The sequence below is a fragment of the Pan troglodytes genome, chromosome 9, assembly GCF_028858775.2.
Source record: "Pan troglodytes isolate AG18354 chromosome 9, NHGRI_mPanTro3-v2.0_pri, whole genome shotgun sequence".
NCBI classification, from domain to species: Eukaryota; Metazoa; Chordata; class Mammalia; order Primates; family Hominidae; genus Pan; species Pan troglodytes.
Window position 1 is genome coordinate 12820025 of NC_072407.2, and position 23098 is coordinate 12843122.

Sequence of the window (23098 nt, forward strand, 5' to 3'; positions counted from 1 at the left end):
TTGCCTTGCCACAAACCACCTCCTTTTAACATCTTACCACATCTATATCTAAGAAAAGGAAAATATTTACTGGAGTACCTTAACCTTGCTAAGGAATGATGGAACAAGTCATTCCACATCACATTGGGAATAAGAATTTCAAAGATTGTTTGCATGAAGGGTACAGAACAAATTATCATAAAAATAACACTCATTTTAGGGAGAAAATGTGAGGGAGAAATAGTAGGTAATGAGAGTACCTACTCTTTGCTAGGCTGTGTTATATGTGATATATTATTTGTTTGCTTGTTTAATGTATGTCTTAGACATAGTCTTAGGGAAGGACTTTTGTTCACAATTGTACCTGCCCTTCACTTGCCTGGCACCTAGCATAGGAACATAGTACACACTCAATTAATATTTATAAAAGGAATGAATGAATCTCATTATTTTTTCATTATACAGACAAGAAAACAGATTCAAAGAGAACATGCTATTTGTTCAATATAATTCAGTTAGTAAAAACAGAACTAGGAGGCTGGGCGTGATGGTCATGCCTGTAATCCCAGGGCTTTGGGAGGTCGAGGTAGAAGGGCTGCTTGAGGCTAGCAGTTTGAGACCAGCCTGGGCAACATACAAGACCTTATCTTTAAAAACAACAACAAAAAAAACAGAACTAGGAAACGAACCCAACTTTCTGTGTTCTTTCCATTAATTTTATCCTCTGAAATTAAAGTAAAACCCAAATATGTAACTCCTTTTTTCTGCTATTGTATAAGCTGTTCTCAAAGACTCTAGAATTTCTCTTTTCACGTTTTGTTACTCTGAGTTTAATGGCAACAAGGTTTTCCACCCTAGTTTCCAATAAAGCTTTAGGAATGTAATTGCCATGTAGAACAATCTATCCAACACAGGAAAGAAAGACTCCTAAAAATTCCTAATCTTCCAATTAGATTATTTTTACTTTGTGCTGAAGAAAACCCCGCCTGATCCTATGGATTTCCCCTAAATGCCATATATCAAAAACTACTGATAAAGGCAAACAAAAACCCCCAAGGCTAGGGAGGTTAAAACGAAACTGGAAACTGTACATATTGCTGGTGAATAAATTGGTACGATCCTTTTGGAAAAAATACATAGTAACATAAAATGAATCACAAAAATGTTCATACCATATAATCCAGCAGTCTCACTTCTGGGAATTTATCCTAGACAAGTTATTCAACAGGAGAAGAAAAAATTATATACAAATGCTCATTCCATCATTGTCTCTAACAGCAAAGAATACAATAAGAATTTTTTAAAAAAACAAAATACACAAGAAAGTGGCTTAATAAAAGATAGTACATGCTGAAAATAAATTATTCTTCAGCTGTTAAAAATAATCATGAAGACTGGGTAGTGATACAAAAAACTGCCATGGTATTAAATAAAAAGAATACAAAAGGATTTGTATACTATGATCATTAACTTTGCAGACAGCTATGTCTCCATGTATACAAGGGTTGAAAGGTAATACTCAGAAAAGAAAATGGCATCACAGGGTGGAATGATTTGAGTTGCTTATACTTATATTTTTTTCAGAATTTTCTTTACTGTTGTACTGTCTATTACGTATAATTTTTCAAGTCTTTCTGAAGTAAATTGGGATTTCTGAGTTTTTCTCTAATTCTCACTTGGAAAAAAAGCAGAAACACTGCTTCTTCCCATCTTGATTAACAATGCTCTACTTAAAAAAGAAAACGAACATATTTCCAAATGTCCACATCTAAAGATGGAGAGCAAGAAAACAGAGCTGGATCCATTCAGGATGTTGCTGCTATCTGAAGGACTGATGTCGAATTCAGGAACCCAGTGAGGAGAGAAAGGAAGAGGGATCACCAGGGCCTTCTTCAGGGTGATGATCTGTTCCCAAGGCCACCTGGAGAGAGGCCTGGGGCAGCAAAAAATCAGCACACTTGCCTGCCTCACCAGGCTGCTGTCTGGTATCATCTCTTCCGTTCATTTCTGAGGTATTTTCTGAGGCCCTCACACTCTGAGGAAGCGCAGATGCCTGAGATGTCACAAAGCCATGCTGTACTTCAGAAGAGATGTCACAGAGAAGGACACCCCTCAGGAGTCATGGCCAAAGGTCATGTCCCATGTGCCTAGTTGGGAGGGACAGGTCCCCTAATGCCAAATATCTGGCTGCTACTCCACTTTGCAGACAGAAAACTCAGCTTTGTCTGCTCTCTCAGACCTCTGTCAACCTAGGAAAAGTGACACACACTGAACAAACACCACATGAGCTGTGTGTTTAAGTCATGTGGTTGCCTTTTGAAGGAGAGGGAGCTGGATAGAAAACTGGATTGAGCCAGACAACTACCCAGGGTACTCCCTCTACAACCAGATCAAGCCATTGATGAGAAGAATGTTAGGTGAGCACAGAACCCAACGGGTAGTGCTGGGTCCACTCTGGGAGGCCTTCTGTTCAGCCGCGTGACCTGAGGGACAGAACGTAGCTCCTCTATAACCAAGGAACCTGGCAAACTATCCAAGAGGAGTGTCTTAGCACCCAGAACCCTACCTCAACCCCTTGCAGTGGTGGTCCTTATTGTAGGCCCCAGCTCTAATACCACTGATGGTTCCCTTTCATTCCCAAGGCCCTGCCCAGCTTACCTCCATTGACAGATCATCTTCCCAAGGTTAGGTTCCAGGTAACCCAGCTCATTTCTTGTGCACTTACTGGCCAGTTTTGATGTCAAATAGACGACGATGTCTTCTTTGATCTCCCCTCCTATTCTCAAGACCCCTCTTCCTGCTGGTCACATGCAGTAAGTGATTAAGGTTGATGGAGGGATGAAGATCATAATGCTGTAAGGTCAGAGAGGGACTGGTCACTGAGGTAAAAGCAGGGGATCTGGAGAGAGAAGACTAAAGGCTAGGCCCAGGCTCTGTACCTGACCACCTATGCAGCGTCTGACAAGTCACCCAATTCTTCTGTGCTTCAGTTTTCACACACGTAAAATGAAGCTGGTAGTGCTGTACCTTCAGGCAGATGTATTTTGTAAATTGCCAAGTGCTCTGAAAATGTTTGTTGTTATCCTTGTGGACTGAAGTGTTCTGGGAAGAAGCAGAATATAAAGTTGGCCTTAAAGGTTGAGGAAGATTCAGGACATGTGGTCAGGAAGAGGATGGGCACTCCGGGATGGGAAACAGCATGAGCAAAGGCAAAAATGCAAATGGGATATACCAGGCATGGCTGCAGTAGAAAGCTTGCGTAAGGGAGAGGCTGGGGTAAGGCTGGAAAGGCAAGTGGGCTATATTCTGTTGGTCATAAGGAGCTATTGAACTTTTTGATCAAGTAAAAGAATGAAAGTCATGTTTTCGGAATACTAACGTGGTGGAGGTGTGAAGGATACAGAAATTGGAGGAGGGTTAGAATGCAGGCAGAGTGAACAAAGGAAGGTGTTGTAAACTCCAGTTAAGAGATATGATGGGGGCCTGAATGAAGGCAGGGGCACTAAGGCTTAAACAGAGGAAGCACATTGGGGAGATACAGAAACAAAAGGATAGGGTGACAGTGTAGTAGAAGAAGAGAAGGCTTGGGGACAATTTTCATTATCTAGGTGGACAATGGTGCCACTCACCAAGATAGAGAATAAAGGAGAAGGCACCAGTGAGCAGTGCAGATTGAGTTCTTTGGATATGTTTACTTTGTCTGTAGAATGTCCAAGGAATACTAACCAGTAATTAAGTGACCATATGGGTGTGGAGCTCAGCAATAAGGATGTGAATTGAAGCCACCCAAGAAGACCATGTACTGTGAAAAGATAAGGACAAGGACAGAAGGCTGAGGAACATCAACATTCAAATGGTGGACAACGCTGGATGGAAGAACCTGAAAAGAAGACTGAAAAGTGACCAGAGTAGGAGGAAGGCAAGACTTTTTCTAGAAAAAGACGCCAACAGATTAAAGTACAACAGAAAGAACAAGTGATATGAAGAATAGGAAGAGTCCAATTTGGCAATTCGTTCATTAATGACATTAGTAAGAGCAACTTCACTGAAGTCACAGGCTGTGAGCTAGACTGCAGCGAACAATGGATGGGAAGGTGCAAATGGGCAGGATTTGTAGACTACTCTTTTGGGGAGCTTGGCTGTAAGGGCAATGACATGGGAGAATTTTGGATTTTTTTTTTTTTTTTTTTTTTTTGAGACGGAGTCTCGTTCTGTCGCCCAGGCTGCAGTGCAGTGGCGCGATCTCGGTTCACTACAAGCTCCGCCTTCCGGGTTCACGCCATTCTCCTGCCTCAGCCTCCAGAGTAGCTGGGATTACAGGCGCCCACCACCACGCCCATCTAATTTTTTGTATTTTTAGTAGAGACGGGGTTTCACCGTGTTAGCCAGGATGGTCTCGATCTCCTGACCTCGTGATCCGCCCGCCTCGGCCTTCCAAAGTGCTGGGATTACAAAAGTAAGCCACCACGCCCGGCCAGAATTTTGGATATTTTAGCTAAAATATATTTTAGCTGAAGGGGGCAAGACAAAGAAAAATAAATAAATACACGCTCACACATACACACAGAGAATAACTGAGGGGATGGGATTTTAAAAATGTATTTCCTTTTTCCCATGGGATCTATTAATAGACTAGCGAGGGGATGGGATCTTGAACACTGGTTGAAGGAACCGACTTAAGAGCGAAGACACGCTGCTATTAGCGAAGACAGGGAGGTGAGGGTAAGTTCATTTATTCACTCAACAATCACTAGTTGAGTGTGGATTAAAAAAAACAGTCCTTGACCACATAAGGAATTAGGTCTAGTAGGGAAGACAAACGTAGGTCAATAAGTTACATAAGGGTTATACTAGATTGTGTGGTGGTACAGGTGGGGAAGCGAGCAACTGTCTGCATTGTGTCCAGGAAAGGGTCACAGGCGTGTTATGTAGATTCTGGAGAAAATTCAAAAATAGCATTTATTTTTACTTATTTACTTTTGTATGTGGAGACGAGGGTCTCACTATGTTGCCCAGGCTGGTGTTGAACTACTCGCCTCAAGAAATCCTCCCGCCTCGACCTCCCAAAGTGTTGGGACTACAGGTGTGAGCCACCGCGCCTGGCCTAAATGTGGCATTTAGAAAAAGTATTTACAACATCTGCATTAAAAGGACCATAAAGCAACCAGGCATGTAAGTCCCTGAAGCAATTTAAGTTGCTCAAACTTGAGAGGACAACCAAATGATAGCAAAAGGGCAAAAGAGAAAGGAAGCTGCAGTGCCCACTCAGAAGTGTGAGAGCGGGAGAAGGCATTTCGGGAGCCGCCCGAGCTTCAGGAAACCGAGCGAGACACCAGGTGGGCACACTGAGGATTAAAGAGGGCCTCGCGGTTCCGCACTGCGGCCGGGAGACAAACCAGTAGCCACTATCACCAGCCCGGGGCAGACCACTAAGAACTGTGGAGGCGCGCGGGGCGGCTCAGGGCTGGCGCATTTGGTGAGGAGCTCAGACACCGAGGCCCTTAGGGTCGGCTTAGGCGGTTCCCTGACCAAGGCGCCAGAAAAGGGCCTGGCTCAAGCAAGCACGGGCGGCGTGCAGTACAGCACACCTAGCCCCGATTCTTCAACAGTTCTCGCCCTCCGAGCCTAGCACAGCGAGCCTCACCGAAACCGTACACCGCCACCAGGACACTCCGTGATGGGGGATCACCACCCTCAGAAAGAGGAAGCGACTAGCAGGCGCGCAATCCCGCGAGACCAAGAGGCCCCGCCCGAAGCCCGGCCTCTGTGACCGGAAGTGAGGCGTTTTGCCCCCGCCCCCGTGGCCGATACCTCGCGAGACTTGGCGAAGGCCTTCCTTTTTCGTCTGGGCTGCCAACATGGTAGGTGTTTGGTTTCTTGCCTCCTCTTCCTTGCCGGCGGAGACCCCTAAGCTGTATTCCCATTGCCCCTAGTCATCCACTGTCTACCATGGTCGGGGCTTCCAGGCTGCGCATGGCCGCCTGCAGGGCAGGGTGGCCGGCGCGGGCCCGGGGCGGGGCTCCCGGAGCCGTGTGTTAGGCCCGCGGTTCGGATCTCTAGGACACGCGGGCCCCTGCGCTACCGTGGTGAGACCTCACGGCCCTGAGCCGATCGGTACCCTCAACTTTCCCAAACGCTCCAGAAGTTAGGTCTTTGACCCACAGGCTTACAGGACCATCTCAGCTGGCAGGCATCGCCCCCTGCCCCTAATTCCTTAGGCCTTACCACCAAGCTTTTTCCAAACAGCCATCCAGACTGAGGAAGACCCGGAAACTTAGGGGCCACGTGAGCCACGGCCACGGCCGCATAGGTAAGTGCCGGCTTCCCCTCGGGGTGGGCCTTGGGCTCTCTTCGGGTGCTTAGCTAGGCTGGAGATCGGTAGCCTATAAGTGGGTTAGAATAAGACCTTTTTGTGGTCAAGTTGGACAGCTGTTGATTTTTTTCTGAGGATCCTCTAGTATTCCATTTCTAAGGAATTTCACATCAGTGGGGTAATAGGAATTGAGCAGGCACGGTATTGGGTTAGTTGAAGACATGGAGTACTGTGGGAATGCTGTGATGTGGAACCTGAAAAGATGTTTCACCCGGAATCCTAAAGTAATCGCATTGCTGAAAACCGGCATCGGTAGGGTGGGAACAGCGTAAGCGGGACACAGAAGTCTGGGAAACACTCTGCTTTTGTGCGAGGAAGTATTGAGATGCATGAGAAGGCTGTGTGGTGCATGTAGCTTTTTTGTGTGTGTGAGACTGATCACTGTCGCCCAGGCTGGAGTGCAGTGGCGAAATCTCGGCTCACTGCAACCCCTGCCTGCCGGGCTCAAGCGATTCTCCTGCCTCAGCCTCCCGAGTAGCTGATATTACAGGTGTGCGCCACGACGCCCGGCTAATTCTTTTTCTATTTTTAGTAGAGTCGGGGGTTTCTCCGTGTTGGCCAGGCTGGTCTCGAACTCCTGACCTCAGGTGATCTACCCCCCTCGTCCTCCTAAAGTGCTGGGATTACAGGCATGAGCCATCACACCGGCCCCACGTAGCTTTGTATTCCTGCAGGCAAGCACCGGAAGCACCCCGGCGGCCGCGGTAATGCTGGTGGTCTGCATCACCACCGGATCAACTTCGACAAATAGTAAGTGTCCTTGGACTGCTTTTATTGACACAGCTTGGGAGGTAGGGGCAGAGAGAGGGCTGGCTTAAACAAAAAGTTCAGAAGCAAGCCTTGCCTATTGCTGTTTTTTACCAAGTTAACACTTGGTGTGAACTGAGAACCTGTCATCGAGGCTAGAGTCACGCTTGGGTATCGGCTATTGCCTGAGTGTGCTAGAGTCCTCGGAGAGTAACTGCTGACCTTATTCACTGGCTGTGGGCCTTATGGCACAGTCAGTCACCAGGTTAGAGACATGCTTCACATTCACCTACCCACAAACTAGTGGATGATAAATTTTGGCTATTCAGAAGACGTTTATTATAGGAGTATGTAGATTTTCCATAGAGTGCTGTTATGTAACTTGAATTTTAGTCTCGGCCCTGCCTCTGACATTGTCGGTGGTTTATCCTGGTTCCAGGAAATAAGACTAGCCTTTTCCTCATGATAGTCTTTGGTGGTTTTAAAACAGTTGTTTAAGTCAACAGATGTATCATATGCCTGACACTGCTCTACACCAGTGAATAATTTACACTGTAATAGGGGGTGGTAACTATAAAGATGATAAACATAGCATCTTAATTGGAGTGTGTATGAAGGTGGTTGTTATCTCTTCCTAGCCACCCAGGCTACTTTGGGAAAGTTGGTATGAAGCATTACCACTTAAAGAGGAACCAGAGCTTCTGCCCAACTGTCAACCTTGACAAATTGTGGACTTTGGTCAGTGAACAGACACGGGTGAATGCTGCTAAAAACAAGACTGGGGCTGCTCCCATCATTGATGTGGTGCGATCGGTAAGTTAATTGGATGTTTTTCTATACTTCCATACCTTCCCTTACAAAACTCTGGCTTAATCTAATCCACTTATATAATCTGTACTTCCCAGTTACCTACCAGACATTGATATTCTTCCTGTGGTAGAATTATCATAGGTAGTTCCCTATCCGTAGCAGTGCCTACTGTCACTGCCCAGGTTGTATCAGGTTTGCATTTCGTGCTTGAACTATAGCTGGTTTTCACCGAGCACAGCTCTTGGCCCTTCATGTTCTCCAGATAATAGAATCCTAATATGTTCCATTGATACTCAGTGCCATGCATTATCTGAAGAGATTTTCCCCCAAAACAGATGTATTATGTCTGTCCTTGCGGGGGTTCTGGTCCCTGTGTCAGTCTTAACTCTCATGAATACAGAGGTAGTGTTAAGAGGCCAGAACCCTAGGGACGCTTTAAATTCACTTCCCAGCCTATTTAATGTCCATTGAGTAGTTCTGGTGGTCAGGAAGGTGGTTGTCTTCTTTTGCTTAGCAGGGGGTATTTGAGCAGGAGGAGGCTTATGCTTTGCCGAGACTAGAGTCACATCCTGACACAACTCTTGTCCTGGTGTGCTAGAGTACTCGAAGAGAATCTACTGGTCTTGATTCACTGGTGGGGGCAGTCGGTGCCCCCGTTAGTGCCCAGATCAGAAACATACATACCCTGCCTAGGGATTTAGAAAGTGGGTTGGCAGTCTTTCCTCATGCCCATCACGCAGTTGGTACCTACTACAGTGTATTGTAAACTTTTTTCTCTGTTCTTCTAGGGCTACTACAAAGTTCTGGGAAAGGGAAAGCTCCCAAAGCAGCCTGTCATCGTGAAGGCCAAATTCTTCAGCAGAAGAGCTGAGGAGAAGATTAAGAGTGTTGGGGGGGCCTGTGTCCTGGTGGCTTGAAGCCACATGGAGGGAGTTTCATTAAATGCTAACTACTTTTTCCTTGAGGTGTGAGTGTAGGTTCTTCAGTGGCACCTCTACATCCTGTGTGCATTGGGAGCCCAGGTTCTAGTACTTAGGGTATGAAGACATGGGGTCCTCTGCTGACTTCCCTCAAAGTATATGGTAAACGTAAGACCAACACAGACGTTGGCCAGTTAAACATTTCTGTTTATAAAGTCAGAATAATACCTGTTGAACACTGAAAGGCCTGCATGTATTGTACTCTGAATTTTACAGTGAATGAGAGAATGTACCCTAATTGTTCAACAGGGCTCAAAAGGAAAGATTCCATTTTGATGGGTCACATTCTAAAGAGGGGCAGTGTGATAGGAATGAGATGGTCCTTTAGGACTTAAGTCCTCGGCCCAAGGTTTTTCCACGTGGCCCCCTCATCCTTTTTTTTTTTTTTTTTTTTTTTGAGACGGAGTCTTGCTCTGTCGCCCAGGCTGGAGTGCAGTGGCGCGATCTCGGCTCACTGCAAGCTCCGCCTCCCGGGTTCACGCCATTCTCCTGCCTCAGCCTCCCGAGTAGCTGGGACTACAGGCGCCCGCTACCACGCCCGGCTAATTTTTTGTATTTTTAGTAGAGACGGGGTTTCACTGTGTTAGCCAGGATGGTCTCGATCTCCTGACCTCGTGATCCGCCCACCTCGGCCTCCCAAAGTGCTGGGATTACAAGCGTGAGCCACCGCGCCCGGCCTTTTTTTTTTTTTTAAACGGAGTCTCTCTTGCCAGGCTGGAGTGCAATGGCACGATCTCGGCTCACTGCAGCCTCCGCCTCCCAGGTTAAGCGATTCTCCTGCCTCAGCTTCCTGACTAACTGGGATTACAGGCGCCCACCACCATGCCCAGCTAATTTTTGTATTTTCAGTAGAGATGGGGTTTCACCATGTTGGCCATGCTGGTCTCTAACTCCTAACCTCAAGTGATCTGCCCACATCGGCCTCCAAAAGTTCTGGGATTATAGTGTGAGCCACTGCGCCCGGCCATGGCTCCTTAATCTTGATCCAAATTATTGTTACATCCAGAATGTGATGAATCAAAATCTCGAGATGGGGGTCCAGCAATCTGAAATTTCAGTATGCCAGGGCTTTTCTGTATGTCAAATTGGGTTTGAAATAGTTAATTTTTCTTCTAGTCTGAAATGTATTGGGAAAATTTGGAAATCCTGAAGGCTGGAAATTGAAATAAGTTTTTCTAGGATTTGTGTCTCTTGCTATTGGAAAACTGATGGTGACCAATTCATGTTTACAAATAAGATCCTCAGATCTCAGGGTAAATTATAATTTGCTACAGTTTTATGGTTCTTCCTGTGATTTTGAGCTTTTTTTGACCCAAAATAATACAGTCTAAAACTCTAGACAAATAAGATGGCACTTAGACTCCTGGGCTTTAGTTAGTGGAGGTTTCCTTAGTGCACTGTGGGGTCATAATAAGCCGAGAACCATGGCCGTCCATGGGACACATCTGTCAGGACAACCTTTAGAGGATGTTGGGGATCAAATAGAAGGCACAGAGAAGCACTGAATTGGCTTACATAAGAATAGGCTAGAATTACAAGTAGTGAAACCTTGATTCAGCTGGACAATTTTAAACAAATATATCATTTGGCTTGTATCTTCTGTTGTGCTGGAGAAAGTTAGAAATAAGGGCTCTCCAGACCAGCCTGACCAACCTGGAGAAACCTTGTCTCTACTAAATACACAAAATTAGCCAGGCGTGGTGGCACATGCCTGTAATCCCAGCTACTTTGGAGGCTGAGCCAGGAGAATCTCCAGGAGGCGGAGGTTGCTGTGAGCCGAGATCGTGCCATTGCACTCCAGCTTGGGCAACAAGAGTGAAACTCTGTCCCCCCCCCCCGCCCCCAAAAAAGTAAGGGCTCTCCATTAGGGCCCATAGAGGACTTTTAATATGGAACCTGAATCCAAGGATCCCACAATAAGTGGTCAGTAGTTCATGATGAATTAAAAGACTCAATATTTGGTCTTCACCCAATACCTGTGTGACTTTTAGTCGTAATTTCCTCATCTTTAAAATTTCAGTGAAAGTGCCTACCTGAGGATTGTGTAGATTAAAATGGAAACAGTGCACTTAATTTTTTGTTTTGTTTTGAGACGGAGTCTCGCTCTGTCGCCCAGGCTGGAGTGCAGTGGTGCGATCTCAGATCACTGCAAGCTCCGCCTCCTAGGTTCAGACCATTCTCCTGCCTCAGCTTCCCAAGTAGCTGGGACTACAGGCGCCCGCCACCGCGCCCGGCTAATTTTTTGCATTTTTAGTAGAGACAGGGTTTCACCGTGTTAGCCAGGATGGTCTCGATCTCCTGATCTGCCCGCCTCAGCCTCCCAAAGTGCTGGGATTACAGGCATGAGCCACCGCGCCCGGCCCAGGCACTTAATTTTTGTGTTTGACTTAGTAACTTAAGTGCAAACTATTACGGGAGCAGATGGAGTCAATTGGCCTTCATGTGATTGTCAGTGGGAAATTGGTCCAAGCAGAGGGAATCCTGGTTCAGGAAACTGGTTTGGGAAGGTTAGGCAAACGGGAAGTGCTATGGTGGAGAGAAAGATTACTCTGGCCGGGCTGTAAAGGACGGCTACAATGGGAGGCTGAAGGCAGAACCAAGAAAATGGGAGTGAGTATGGAAAAGGTACGATTCAGACGGCATAATGGACGGGACTTGGAGACTGAATTGTAGTGGGCCGACCACAAAATGATAAGGCATGGAAGGAAGTAGAGTTTGGGGGGAAGGATCCCTAGTCCCTTAATGGCTACCTTCTTCCCCAGGAGTTGTTAGGCCATCCGATCCCCTGGCCTGGGAAAGAAACACTGATTTCGTTGCTGGCTTGTTCACTCACCAGAAGCTACAGCTACTAACAGTTCTAAAAACTGTTTCATGTGATGAGGAACAGACGAAAATAGTTTTGAGCCCTAAGTCCGCCGATTCCAGTGCTTTCTTGAACCCGCATTTACTAAAATATTTTCATGACTGCCAAGCTTTGAATAGCCTGCTGTGTTCATGGAGGCTCATACTGGCGATCTCTAGTGGCTGGCTAAAGCTTGAATTGCAAAAGATCTAATTTCTGGTCTAATGTATATATGCCTTAAATATAGTTGCGTTCAAACATGGGAGCTGCAGGTGCAACTTGATTTTATGACAAATGTCTGCCACATAATTTGCACAAGCAGTGCTCGTCAAGGGCAGCTAAATCAGGCGAGCTTTCAATCAAAATAAATGTACTACTAAACCCTACTTAGCGGCTAACTAGCCCAAGAGCAGACAGCCCAGGGACGGACTGCAAGTCGGAAGCGCGGGCGGAAGCTGTGCAGCGCCCACCTGGTGGCTCCCTCGGCCACGTTCATCAGTCAGCACGACCCGACCTCAGTGGCGTCCTCACAACACAGACCGGAGCTTGGGTCTTACCCCGGCACCTGAGAACCACTTCCGGTGAGTAGCTTCTACTTCCGGAGACGATGACTCCCCCGCGTCCCAGACCGGAAGAAGCCCGGCGGAGACCGGCCTCGCTCGGCCACTTCCGGCAAGGGCGGAGCCGGCCAGTGGTGCGCGAGCGCAGATACCTCCCCTGGAGAGGCGGGATGTTCAACTCCACCCCTGGTCCTTGGGCGGCCGTGGGTCCCCTTCGAAGCGGAGGAATGGCCAACCTCGCCGCACTTCGAGCCCCTTTAGGGTGCGTTTAAGAACAGTGGGCGTGGCCTTTACGTAAATCTTCGAGTTGGGAACCTCCAGAATTTGTCTCAATTGTCTAAAAGGTAATGAGCGTCAGCGACATTCAAGGGCACTTTGGGCTAAAAAAGAAAGTGCTTGTACACGGATGGAAATATTCTGGAAGAACATAAAAGGAATTTCCTCTTAGGAGGTTAGGGAAATGAGCACGAAGTATGTTTTGGTGCAGTTTTTTGTTCAACCCAATGCATATTTTCATATTGAGAGGCAATGTAAATGGAGCGAAAGTATCTTGAGAAAAAAAAAAACAACTACCAGAACTTGCCGTTGCTGAAAAGTAATATTTTCTCTTTCGAGAGTTTTCATGGCCTTTTAAATTACACCCCCACCTCCACAGGCAAATAAATTTGTTTTGGAATGCATACCACATCATCTGGCTCTAGAAACGTATTTTGTGTAGCTCCCCTAGCAAGAATATAGGTTAAAGCGTAAATTTAATTCCTGGCTCTATTTTACATCCCAATTTTTATTTTCCTCTCATTCCCACTTTACGTTGTTTCAAATAACCTAGTTTGTGTATCCCTGTAAGTCATTTTGGTATAAAGTAGGTTATAAGTGTACATGCGAAAAGATGTTTTAACAAAAATGTAACTGAGCTGTGACTAATCCCACTTATTTTCTTGGGTCGTGCTATGGTTTGTTCTCCTGTGGGGATGAGTGAGTTCTCACTCTGCTGGGAATGGAGAGCAGGTTGTTTAAAAGGCGTCTGGCTTCCTCAGTTTCTCTCTTTTGCTTCCTCTCTTACTACCCGATCTCTTTGCACACGCCCAGCTCCCCTTCTGCTTTCTGCCGTGAGCTGAAACAGCCTGAGGCCCTCCCCAGGTATTGCTGCCCAATCTTTAACTTTTCAGCCATCAGAACCATAAGCCAAATAAGTCTTTTTTCTTTATCAATTACCCAGTCCCAGGTATTCTGTTATAGCAACACAAAATGGACTAAGATGGGCCCTAATTCCACCGATTCCAATGGGAACCAGAGTTTGACTAATGCTGTTTAAGGGCAATTCTTCAAAATATTGCTTTTTAAAAAGCCCAGAATACTTATTTCAAGACTACAGTTTATCAGAGCATTTAGAACCGTGTAATGAAGCGGCCTGCCCTGCATTAAAAGAACTAACTTAATTACAGAATAGAGGAGAACTGACACTCTTATAGGTGAGGGGACTTCCCTGGTAGAGGAGATAGCACTGTTATCCCTGAGCAACTGCCCCAGTGTTGTCAGAAAGCCACTGTTTAAGGATACTCCCTCTCAATGGCCACAATACCATCTTTTACAGGAGTGTTTTGGAAACAGTGGGTTTTTTTTGTTTTTTTAATTAATAGAAATGGGGTCTTTACTATGTTGCCCAGGCTGGTCTCAAACTCCTGAGCTCAAATGATCCTCCTGCCTTGGCCTCCCAAAGTGCTGGTATTATAAGCATGAGCCACCACGCCTGGCCATGTTGGGTCATTTTTGTTGTCACAGTCATGGAGGGGAAGGGACCAGGGATGCTAAATATCTTGGAATGGATGAGCTGGTCCTACACAACAAAGAGAAATCTAACTTAAAATCTAACTTCATTTACACATAACCCAAAAGTTGGTTTGTTTTTTGTTTTTGCAGTTTTCATATACTTCTGTTTCCTAGGATTCTAACTACTGTTTAAATCAGGGGAAGCTCATACTTTGTTTTGCTGAGAACGTTACCAAAAATTGTTCATTTCAGAAAACTCACCAATAACTACTCAGTAGGATCTGAGATGCTGATACAACACTTTTCTCCATCTGCATATGTAGCTGTTGCATTCACAGTAATTCTGTGTACAGTATAGGCATCTGATTATCTCTTCTAGTACAGTTGTACACAAGCATTTACATATTTAAATATTGTAACAAAATATTTCTGTTTTATTTCTCCCCTTTTATATTACAGTTAAGGTATATTTCGGTAGCTTATATTATCTTTGAATTTCATTTCAGGGTAGTGAAGGAGGGAATTAAAGTATTTGCTATTAAAAAAAAAACTGTTGGATCTGATAGGGATGAAAATCATTGGTTTAGAGGTCCAGAGATCATGTGAAAGAACGTGGAAAGAAGCCCTGAGATCATGTGAAAGAACGTGGAAAGAAGCCCTGAATATTTTTTGTAAACCTCAAGCCAGGCCCACTGTCCACACCCTCCTCTCCCCATAAGGCTGCTGTGCCTTGGCCATGGCAATCACTCTATGGGCCCTTGCAGCCTATTCTAAGCCATTATATGCCAGTACTGATTTTCCGGATTGGGACCAGAGCTGCAGCCACAGTAGCAGGGAGACATACCGCTCTGGTATTCACGCAAGGGCATACTATATTTTAAAGATACATAAAAGTGGCAAAATTTATGAATAAGGCTGGATGTGGTGGCTCATGCCTGTAATCCCAGCACTTTAGGAGGACTGTTTGAGCCCAGGAGTTCAAGACTAGCCTGGGCAACATAGTGAGACCCCGTTAATGCAAATTTAAAAAAAAAATTTACACATATACATCTTGTGATCGGATCACATGTCTAAAGGTTCTTTGGAGCCACGCTGAAAAAGGAGGGGTGGAGGAGAATTGGGGAGGAAGGGAGAGAGAGCGCATGTACCTTTTAGCCTTTTAGGAATTAAATCTGGTTTTTTGGGTTTTTTTTGAGATGGAGTCTCACCCTGTGCCCAGGCTGGAGTGCAATGGCGCGATCTCGGCTCACTGCAACCTCTGCCTTCCGGGTTCAAGCGATTCTCCTGCCTCAGTCTCCCAGTAGCTGGGATTACAGGCGCACACCACCATACCTGGTGAATTTTTTGTATCTTTAGTAGAGACGAGGCTTCACCATGTTGGCCATGCTGGTCTTGAACTCCTGACCTCGTGATCCACCCGCCTCGGCCTCTCAAAGTGCTGGGATTACAGGCATGAACCACCGCGCACGGCCTGTATTTTTCTTATTAAAGAATCTGGTTCTATGACTGTCCTAAGCCCAGGCTGAGTTAAGACCGACGAGTTCTGGAGGGAACTACTTCCCACTCTGAGTCTTCTGGTTGTAATCCTTGTCTTTTCTCTTGATCTGAACTGAAGACTCATGAGGCTTCAATCTCTGTCCTAGTCCTGGCAAATGGCAGAGCCAGAAAATGACTTTGCCCTCCCAGAAGACAAACCCTCCACTTTATTCTGTGAGGCTGACAGCAGGCCCAAACCATGGGCAGGTTGGGGCCTGTGCAGGCCTCAGTGGAGATGGGGAGAAGGAAGAGGGGAAGGAAACTTAGGATGGGATCATCTCTCAACAAGGGTGGAAGGACAGGAAAACTTTACTCATGGTTCAAATCCTGTCAGACCCAAACACAATACCAAAGAAAATAGTTGCAGCTTAATGCCTCACTTGGGAGTTTGCGAAGTCTCTGCTCTCCGAAAGCCTTGGTGGGTGAAAAGCCTAAATCGTCCTTATTTCCCACCTTGCTTCTCTCCTTCCTCTTCCATGGAATGTAACAGTACTTTCTGTATGAAAACCTAGGGTTCCAATGGAAAAACGATTCACAGAGTGACATGCAAGAGTCACAGGGAGTAGGTCAGGGCTGTGCCCAAGCCTGGGTTGGCATTAGCTGGGCTTTACTCTACCAATGTTAGGACACTCAATGACATCTTAGGGGCTTCAGGCAGAAGAGGAAAATGTTAAGATTTACCTAATAATGGGGCCGAAGGGCAAAGAGCATTCTTTCCATCACTGGAAACACTTAAGCACAGGCTGAACAGTTGAGGGAAGCTGAACTACTGCAATGACTGGGTATCTTCTAACTCTTAAGACCGGTCATGCAACTTAGGCTGGAGAACTCCATTTCAGGGGAGGTCAGTGACTCACACTGAAGCTAACCTCTTAATCTAGTACTCAGTTCCCTGTGTGATGGTGTTTCATCCCTGACTGGCCAGTCCCAGCCCATTCCCAGGAGAGAGAACTAGATAACAAAGCCAAGGAACACATGAGGCTCTGGGCCCAAACAACTGTACATTGTTTATTGAGAACACCCGTAGATGGGAAGGAGGGATGCCCTGTACCGCATCGTGGCCACCACTGACTGGGAGCCAGGCCCAGAGAGCACTGGCAGAGCTGGGGGTGGGCTTCCCATGACACACTGACCATCTTGGAGGGTGGGAGGAATGAGAGGACTAGGCCTAAGACCCTGGTGCCATGCTACAAATGGGGACTGATTGGCCTTTGCCTTTCAAAAACAGAGGGTATGGGTATGCGGACTACCAGAAAAAAATAGAAACTTGATTTTTTTAAAAGGTCCTCCTGTACATAACAAGACAGCATCTGCTCTCCAGGGCCCGGGACTGGCAGCGGGGACCTCAGGCAGGCAGGCAGGCCGAAGGCCTCCAGGGAAGATCAGTGGTTTGGCTGAGACAGTCAGCTGCACAAAACTGGCCAGTCACGAGCACCCAGCAAAACTTCATCCATGCTCTGGCAGGACAGGAAAGCACCCGGCCCCTTGGGAATATACAAATATTTGCCATATTCTCTTTGCTTGTTACAAAAAACAGTTAAGAAAGCTTACAGCAGATTATTTACAAACAGTATCCTGGGATATGATGAAGGCAGAGGTGGGCTGGCTTGGAGGATGGGATCTGTGGGGGCAGAGGAGCCACAGCAGCCCAGAGGGTCCCAGGCTGGGCCTTCTCCCCAGGCTTCAGGCTCTGCAAGGCACTGGACTCTGCTACTGAGAAGGAGGCTTAATTCTTCTTGTGGAGAAACTTCATTTTGTTGCCTGTGGGCCAGAGAGGACAAGAGAGAATGTTCAGTGTTATCCCTTCCAACCTCCACTCCCTCTCCTCCTTGTAGCCCTAACCCTGTCAGTGGGAGAGGAAGGATTAGGAAGACTGGATTATAACTGTGATCTGATCCAGGGTAGTGAAAACACGTGAGAGCTCTAATTAGGGCACCGGTATTAATCACTGTGTGGTTTTACGCAAGCCACTTAACCTCTTTGGTCTCAATTTCTCTTTAAACAGAAACATGCTATGATTCTCTGATCTGGCGGGCTGAGCACCCTGCAGGGAGGGGTGCATTTTGCAGGAAGGGCACTCGCACGGCTGTGTCTGCAGACCTGTTATGGTCTAGAGGAAAGCTCACTGGCTCTAATGGCCTTCATATTCACTCAGGAAGGAGTGCAAACAGAAAGACCTGATGTATGTGGGAACCTGGGATTCCTCTTTGTAATGCAATATGGTAAATACAGCCTGCCCTCCATATCCATGAGTTCTGCGTCCATGGGTTCCATGTTTATAGATTCAACCAACTGGAGATCAAGAATATTTGGGGGAAAAAATGGATGGTGGTGTCTGTACTGAACATATATAGACTTTTTTTTCTCGTCATTATTCCCTAAACAATACAGTATAATATCTATTTACAGCTGGGCATGGTGGCTAACGCCTATAATCCCAACACTTTGGGAGGTCAATATGGGAGTATTACTTGAGCCCAGGAGTTTGAGACCAGCCTGGGCAACATAGCAAGACATCATCTCTACAAAACAGATTTTAAAAATAGCCAGGTGTAATGGCATATGCCTGTAGTCCCAGCTACTCAGGAGGTGGAGGAGGGAGGATCACATGAGGCCGGAAGTTTGAGGCTGCGGTGAGCTAGGATTGCACCACTGCACTCCAGCCTGAGTGACAGAGCCAGACCTTGCCTCTAAAATAAAATAAATAAAATATACAATAAATAAAATAACAAAATTTATATTATATTAGGTATTATAAGTAATCTAAAGATGATCTAAAGTATATGGGAAGATGTGCACAGGTTATATGCAAATACTATGCCATTTTATAGAAGGGACTTGAGCATCTGTGGATTTTGGTATCCTTGGGTATCCAGGAACCAATCCCCCACAGATATTGAAGGACCACTACTGTGCAAAATGCCCTTGGAATTCTGGCTGAGAACCTTCTAGTCACTATGGGATGTCTACATCCTGTTCTGTCTACAGCCCCAGTATAACACATGTTGACATTGATTTAGAGTATTCGGGAACACAAATCTCCCAGCCCCTTCCTTCTTGCTGAACATCTATCTCATCAGTAACAAGGCTACTTACCCAAACCTCGGAGAAACTTATTCATTCCACTCTGCTCAGTGTCTGGGAGTTCTTCTAAGTACTGCTCCACTCGCTGCTCAAAAAGGCCTGGGTAAAAGAAACAGGCACAGGGAAGAGAACAGTCATTGGAGGAAGGGAAGGAGAGGCCTACATGAAGGGAACCATGGAGCACAGATGCCAAAAAAGGAGAAAGAAAACATCTGGGATGATAATTTGCAGGAGCATCTTACTAGAATTCGGGCTGGCTCATCAAAGCGATCATTAGTGACATCTTGCCGGGGTTTGCTGCTGCCACCCTGCCTCCCCATGCACATTCCCAAGCTGCACTAGGTGAGGAGGCTGCTTCTCAGTTCAGAGCTGCCCCAAGTGGACATCTCTAGCTTCCTTCAGACAACTCTACCATGTTGTTCCAAAAAGGTTGTTATACTAAATGGATAGTATTAGAGGACAGAAGAAGTACTAACCCTGAGGTTAGACAGAAAAATTGTGATGAGATGAAAAAGCCCTCGAATGAGCTGATGAAATAGCAAAAAACAAGATAACCATCTGCCTTAAATGAAGACTGCCACCAACCTACGACAGCTGGCCCAATGCTAAGGGAATTCCCAACCCCTGGGTTCTCAGAACCCCCGAAATTGCTCAGTCTGCTCCTTTTCTCTGGATAGAAGGGCTTTCTCCTATCCTTCTCTTTGAGGAGGGGGTGGGCAACCAATGGCATGCTGCTCCTAGGTGGAGATGAGTCCTACCTCGAGCCATGTGGCTTAGCTTGTGCACAGCCTTGTGAAGGCATTTACTGGGACCGGAGGAGAAGAATGCTACCTTGAAGTTTCTAACAGAGGTAAAGGGATGTTAAGAGGCCTGGCCCTAGCTGATGTCCAAGAGCTTCCATCATAGTGCCTGGTTCTTCAGCCCTGCTGTGGGTGAAAAAATTAGAGAAGAGAGCTGATAACCAAGACTTACCCTTTGCCCGACACTTTCTTAGCTCCCTGTCTTGGATGAAGCCAGCAAACATCTGAGACTCCATAAAAACCTCAAGAAAGCGGCGGATGCTTTTGGAGGCCACAGATTTGCGGAAGGCCTCTCGCTGAAAGGCCCTCTCTCCCTTCTCACTCTGTGTCAGAAAGAGGGAGTAGTGCCCAACGGTCTCCACAAAGAACCGGATAAACACCTCCGACACCAGCCCATTGAGGGTATTACATTCTGGAAGGGAAAAGAAAATCTTTGAGGTTCAGGTCAAGAGCCTGCAAAGCCTTCCTCAATCTTCCTGGTGTAGTCTTCCTCTCCCCAACAAGACTTCCAGCCAGTACCACTCTTCTGTTCTGGAAGCTCTTTTTGAGACCGAGTTTCACTCTTGTTGCCCAAGTTAGAGCGCAATGGCGCCATCTCAGCTCATTGCAACCTCCGCCTCCTGGGTTCAAGCAATTCTGCCTCAGCCTCCCAAGTAGCTGGGATTACAGGTGCACTTTTTGTATTTTTAGTAGAGATGGGGTTTCACCATGTTGGCCAGGCTGGTCTCAAACTCCTGACCTCAGGTGATCCACCCGCCTTGGCCTCCCCAAGTGCTGAGATTACAGGCGTGAGCCACCACACCCGGCCTCTGGAAGCTTGCTTTCTTGTGCTCATAGCCTTGTAACTAGCCTACGAGCTGCAGAAGGCCAGAAACTATGTTCTGAACATGGAAGTTGAAACATAATTGCTGGATGAATTAAAGTAGAAACCAGAGCACCACTTTCATCATATCCCTCACCCTAAGTGATTTTTCTGGCTTCCAAGGAAGAGGAAGTGCATTTCATCTCCTGCAATGGCTTGAGGCAAGGCCTCAGGAGGAGGAATAATTAGTTTTCTGTCAGCAGAAAGTATCTTTGGGGTTGCCACATGTCTTTGGGTTTTCCTTCCTAAACTACCTGGGGTAGAAAAGACACTAGAGTGAGACCAAGGTCCTCATCAGCCAGAAAGGGTTTGGTGTGCAGAGGCAGAGTTCTGGCCCTATGGGGCCCTGACCCAGAGCAGAGGGAGCCTGGAGCAGAGCTGACCGTGCCCGGGCACTATTCTCACCATCGTCGGAGTCGCTGTCAGAGTCCTGGGAGATCAGCTCATTCTTCCTCTCCAGAGCCTGCTCCAGAGCTGCCTGTAACTTCCTAGGTAACAACGTGTCCTCGTCGTCCATCTGCAGGAGAAAGAAAGCACAGTGACAATCATAGCTGACACTGAGCACTTACGATGTGCTAAGACCTGTTAGAAGAGCCTGAGTAGATAATCTCATTTATCTCTCCCAGTAACCCTCATAACTATCATCAACCTCATTTTAAGATGAGGAACTGAAGCACAGAAAGGTTAAGAAACTTGCCCAAGATTACAGAGATTAAAAGTGGTAGAGGGTCAGGCGCAGTGGCTCACGCCAGTAATCCCAACACTTTGGGAGGCTGAGCGGGAGGATCGCTTGAGCCCAGGAGGGAGTTCGAGACCAGCCTGGGCAACTTAGCAGGTCCCTCTATCTGCAAAACACACACAAAAAAACAATTAGTCAAGTATGGTGGCATGCACCTGTACTCCCAGCTACTTAGGCTGACATGGGGAGGATCACCTGAACCCAGGGAGGTCGAGGCTGCAGTGTCATGACTGTACCACTGCACTCCAGCCTGGATGGCAGTGAGACCCTGTCTCCAAAAAAAAAAAAAAAAAAAAAGGTGGTAGAGCCAGTGTGGCATTCACTGGCCTTTGTGACCAGGACCAGCCAGGGGTTTCTGATTAGGTCTCCCCAATTCCTCCATCTTCAGCTCCAGGCAGGAGGCACAGTTGGCTTGGGGCAGGGGGACTGTGGCCAGCCTGTGTCTCAGGAATGAAGTTAGACTGTTGTTTCGTCTCTATACTCTGTTTCTGTGTCCACATCACTATGCCTGGTACCCAGGGAGTCCTCAGCTCCGTCATTGGTGTGTAACAGACAATAGGTACATTTCCATAGGGGAGAGCATTGGGTTGTGCTCCTTTGTAGAGAGCCAGGAGGGTTTCCACAACTAACAAAGGCTTTTTGTAGTTGACAACAATGATCGCAAACCTGTACGTTACATAACAATGTGGGGGTTACACAAACATAGTTATTTGTGTAACCCCCAGCAAACATTTCAAGGCAGGTGTTGTCACCACCTCTCCTTTAGAGCTCAGAAGAATTTAGAGGCCTAAGACCATGTGGCTCAAAGGGGGCAAAGTCCAGTGGCCAAGTCTATGGACTCCCAGGCCGTGTTCTTCAAATTCCCACGCTGCCTTCTAGAAGCTCATGATGTCACTGGAAAGGCAGACCCTGCTAAGGTCAAGGATTCCAAGACCAGCTTCTCCCCATCCTTGACTAGTCTGTGAGTAGTACTGAACCCAGAGAGCTCAACAAACAGGTTGAGTAGTGTGTGTGATGGTGCAGGGTGCTCAGGAGCCCAACTCTAGCAAGCACCCACCCTCTTACCTGTCGGATGAATCGGTCAGATCCCAGATTCACCATCAGCGCCTGAGAAAAGGAGTCATTAGCAGAGTGGCTCAGGGCATGAGTCCCGCAATGCCCTCTGCCAGGCCTCCAGACCTCCCAGGTTCCCAGGGTCAGAAAACAGGAAGTACTCCAGCCGGGGATAGACCTCCCAGGGAGAAAGGATGAGAGCCTGGTAAAGAGGCCGAGGGGCCACAAGTAAGATCCCAGCACCTGCTTCCCCCTCCACCCTTCCCCCCAGCTGGTTCCCCCGGTGGCCCACCTCCTCCACAGGCAGCTCCTTCAGTTTGGGGAGGGAGCTGGAGAGCAGGCCAACCAGGAAGGGGGTGGGACAGCAGACGATGTCAATCATGGAGGCCGGGAGGACAGGAATGAAGGTGTGCTGCCAGGAGAAGGGGTAGAGCAAGGCCACCACCGCGTGGGAGCAGCTGGAGAGGGTACTGATGGGCAGACAGAGAGACAGAGTACCTGAGCCCAGGCCCAGGAACTTAGAGCTCGCTGGAGGCTCAGGACAGCCTTTGATCGTAAACCTCCCAGTGCAACAAAAATGCTAATGGGGCTCAGGGACCCTGCAGACTGGTGAAGTCCCCACTTTCCCACTGCGTAGCGCCTCAAGGACAACAATGCTACTCTCTTAGGGAAATTGTACCTGCAAACAGCCAGGAAGGTATGCAGCAACCCGCAGGACAGTCATCTGACAAAGATCTGGAAAAGGGCTGTCTCGGGTTTGGGGGGCACATCAGTGGGCCCGTGGCTGAGGAGGCAGGAGGTTTTGTAAACCCCTAGGGCCAGTGAATGCAGATCGTGGGTACCCTCTCCCACCCCACATCAGAACTAGGCAAGAGGGACAAAGAACTTGTGGAAAACCTAAAACATCAGCAACGGATCATGAGCTGGCTGGACCTACCCCTCCCCTCTCCAGCCAGAGGCAGA

General features: G+C 47.1%; 3 protein-coding genes and 2 non-coding genes across 54 annotated transcripts in view; 3 read left to right on the forward strand and 2 right to left on the reverse strand.

The window, feature by feature from the left end:
* The window catches only part of TRIM66 (tripartite motif containing 66), a 61892-nt gene extending 59118 nt beyond the window's left edge, over positions 1–2774 (reverse strand). For 5 of the 11 annotated variants that reach the window (XM_063782724.1, XM_063782726.1, XM_054662052.2 and 2 more), the window contains exons 1-2: positions 2638–2774; positions 1152–1187 (exon numbers count right to left, since the gene is read on the reverse strand). The gene's annotated coding sequence lies outside the window, so the exon portion shown is untranslated. The remainder of the gene's footprint in view (positions 1–1151; positions 1188–2637) is intronic. The other 6 variants (XM_016920316.4, XM_063782722.1, XM_063782727.1 and 3 more) reach the window with 2 other exon arrangements.
* A 3041-nt stretch (positions 2775–5815) lies between these two features.
* On the forward strand, positions 5816–8866 carry RPL27A (ribosomal protein L27a). Its single transcript, NM_001034084.1, is given in 5 exon segments — positions 5816–5840; positions 6226–6289; positions 7027–7102; positions 7738–7912; positions 8698–8866. Coding segments are annotated over 5 exon segments (447 nt in total). The 5' UTR covers positions 5816–5837; the 3' UTR covers positions 8827–8866.
* LOC112204892 (small nucleolar RNA SNORA3/SNORA45 family) lies at positions 7248–7377 on the forward strand. The gene has a single exon (XR_002938638.1). It is a non-coding gene; the product is annotated as a small nucleolar RNA SNORA3/SNORA45 family (small nucleolar RNA).
* Positions 8459–8589, forward strand: LOC112204891 (small nucleolar RNA SNORA3/SNORA45 family). Its single transcript, XR_002938637.1, has one exon. It is a non-coding gene; the product is annotated as a small nucleolar RNA SNORA3/SNORA45 family (small nucleolar RNA).
* Positions 8867–16579: 7713 nt separating the features above from the next.
* The window catches only part of DENND2B (DENN domain containing 2B), a 219831-nt gene continuing 213312 nt past the window's right edge, over positions 16580–23098 (reverse strand). For 38 of the 40 annotated variants that reach the window (XM_063782749.1, XM_063782740.1, XM_063782743.1 and 35 more), the window contains 6 exons: positions 22428–22605; positions 22148–22189; positions 20749–20860; positions 19654–19893; positions 18694–18780; positions 16580–17358 (listed from right to left, as the gene is read on the reverse strand). In XM_063782749.1, the coding sequence (XP_063638819.1) occupies positions 17324–17358; positions 18694–18780; positions 19654–19893; positions 20749–20860; positions 22148–22189; positions 22428–22605 (694 nt within the window). In that variant the 3' untranslated portion in view covers positions 16580–17323. Of the gene's footprint in view, positions 17359–18693; positions 18781–19653; positions 19894–20748; positions 20861–22147; positions 22338–22427; positions 22606–23098 lie in introns of all 40 variants that reach the window. The other 2 variants (XR_010147134.1, XR_010147135.1) reach the window with 2 other exon arrangements.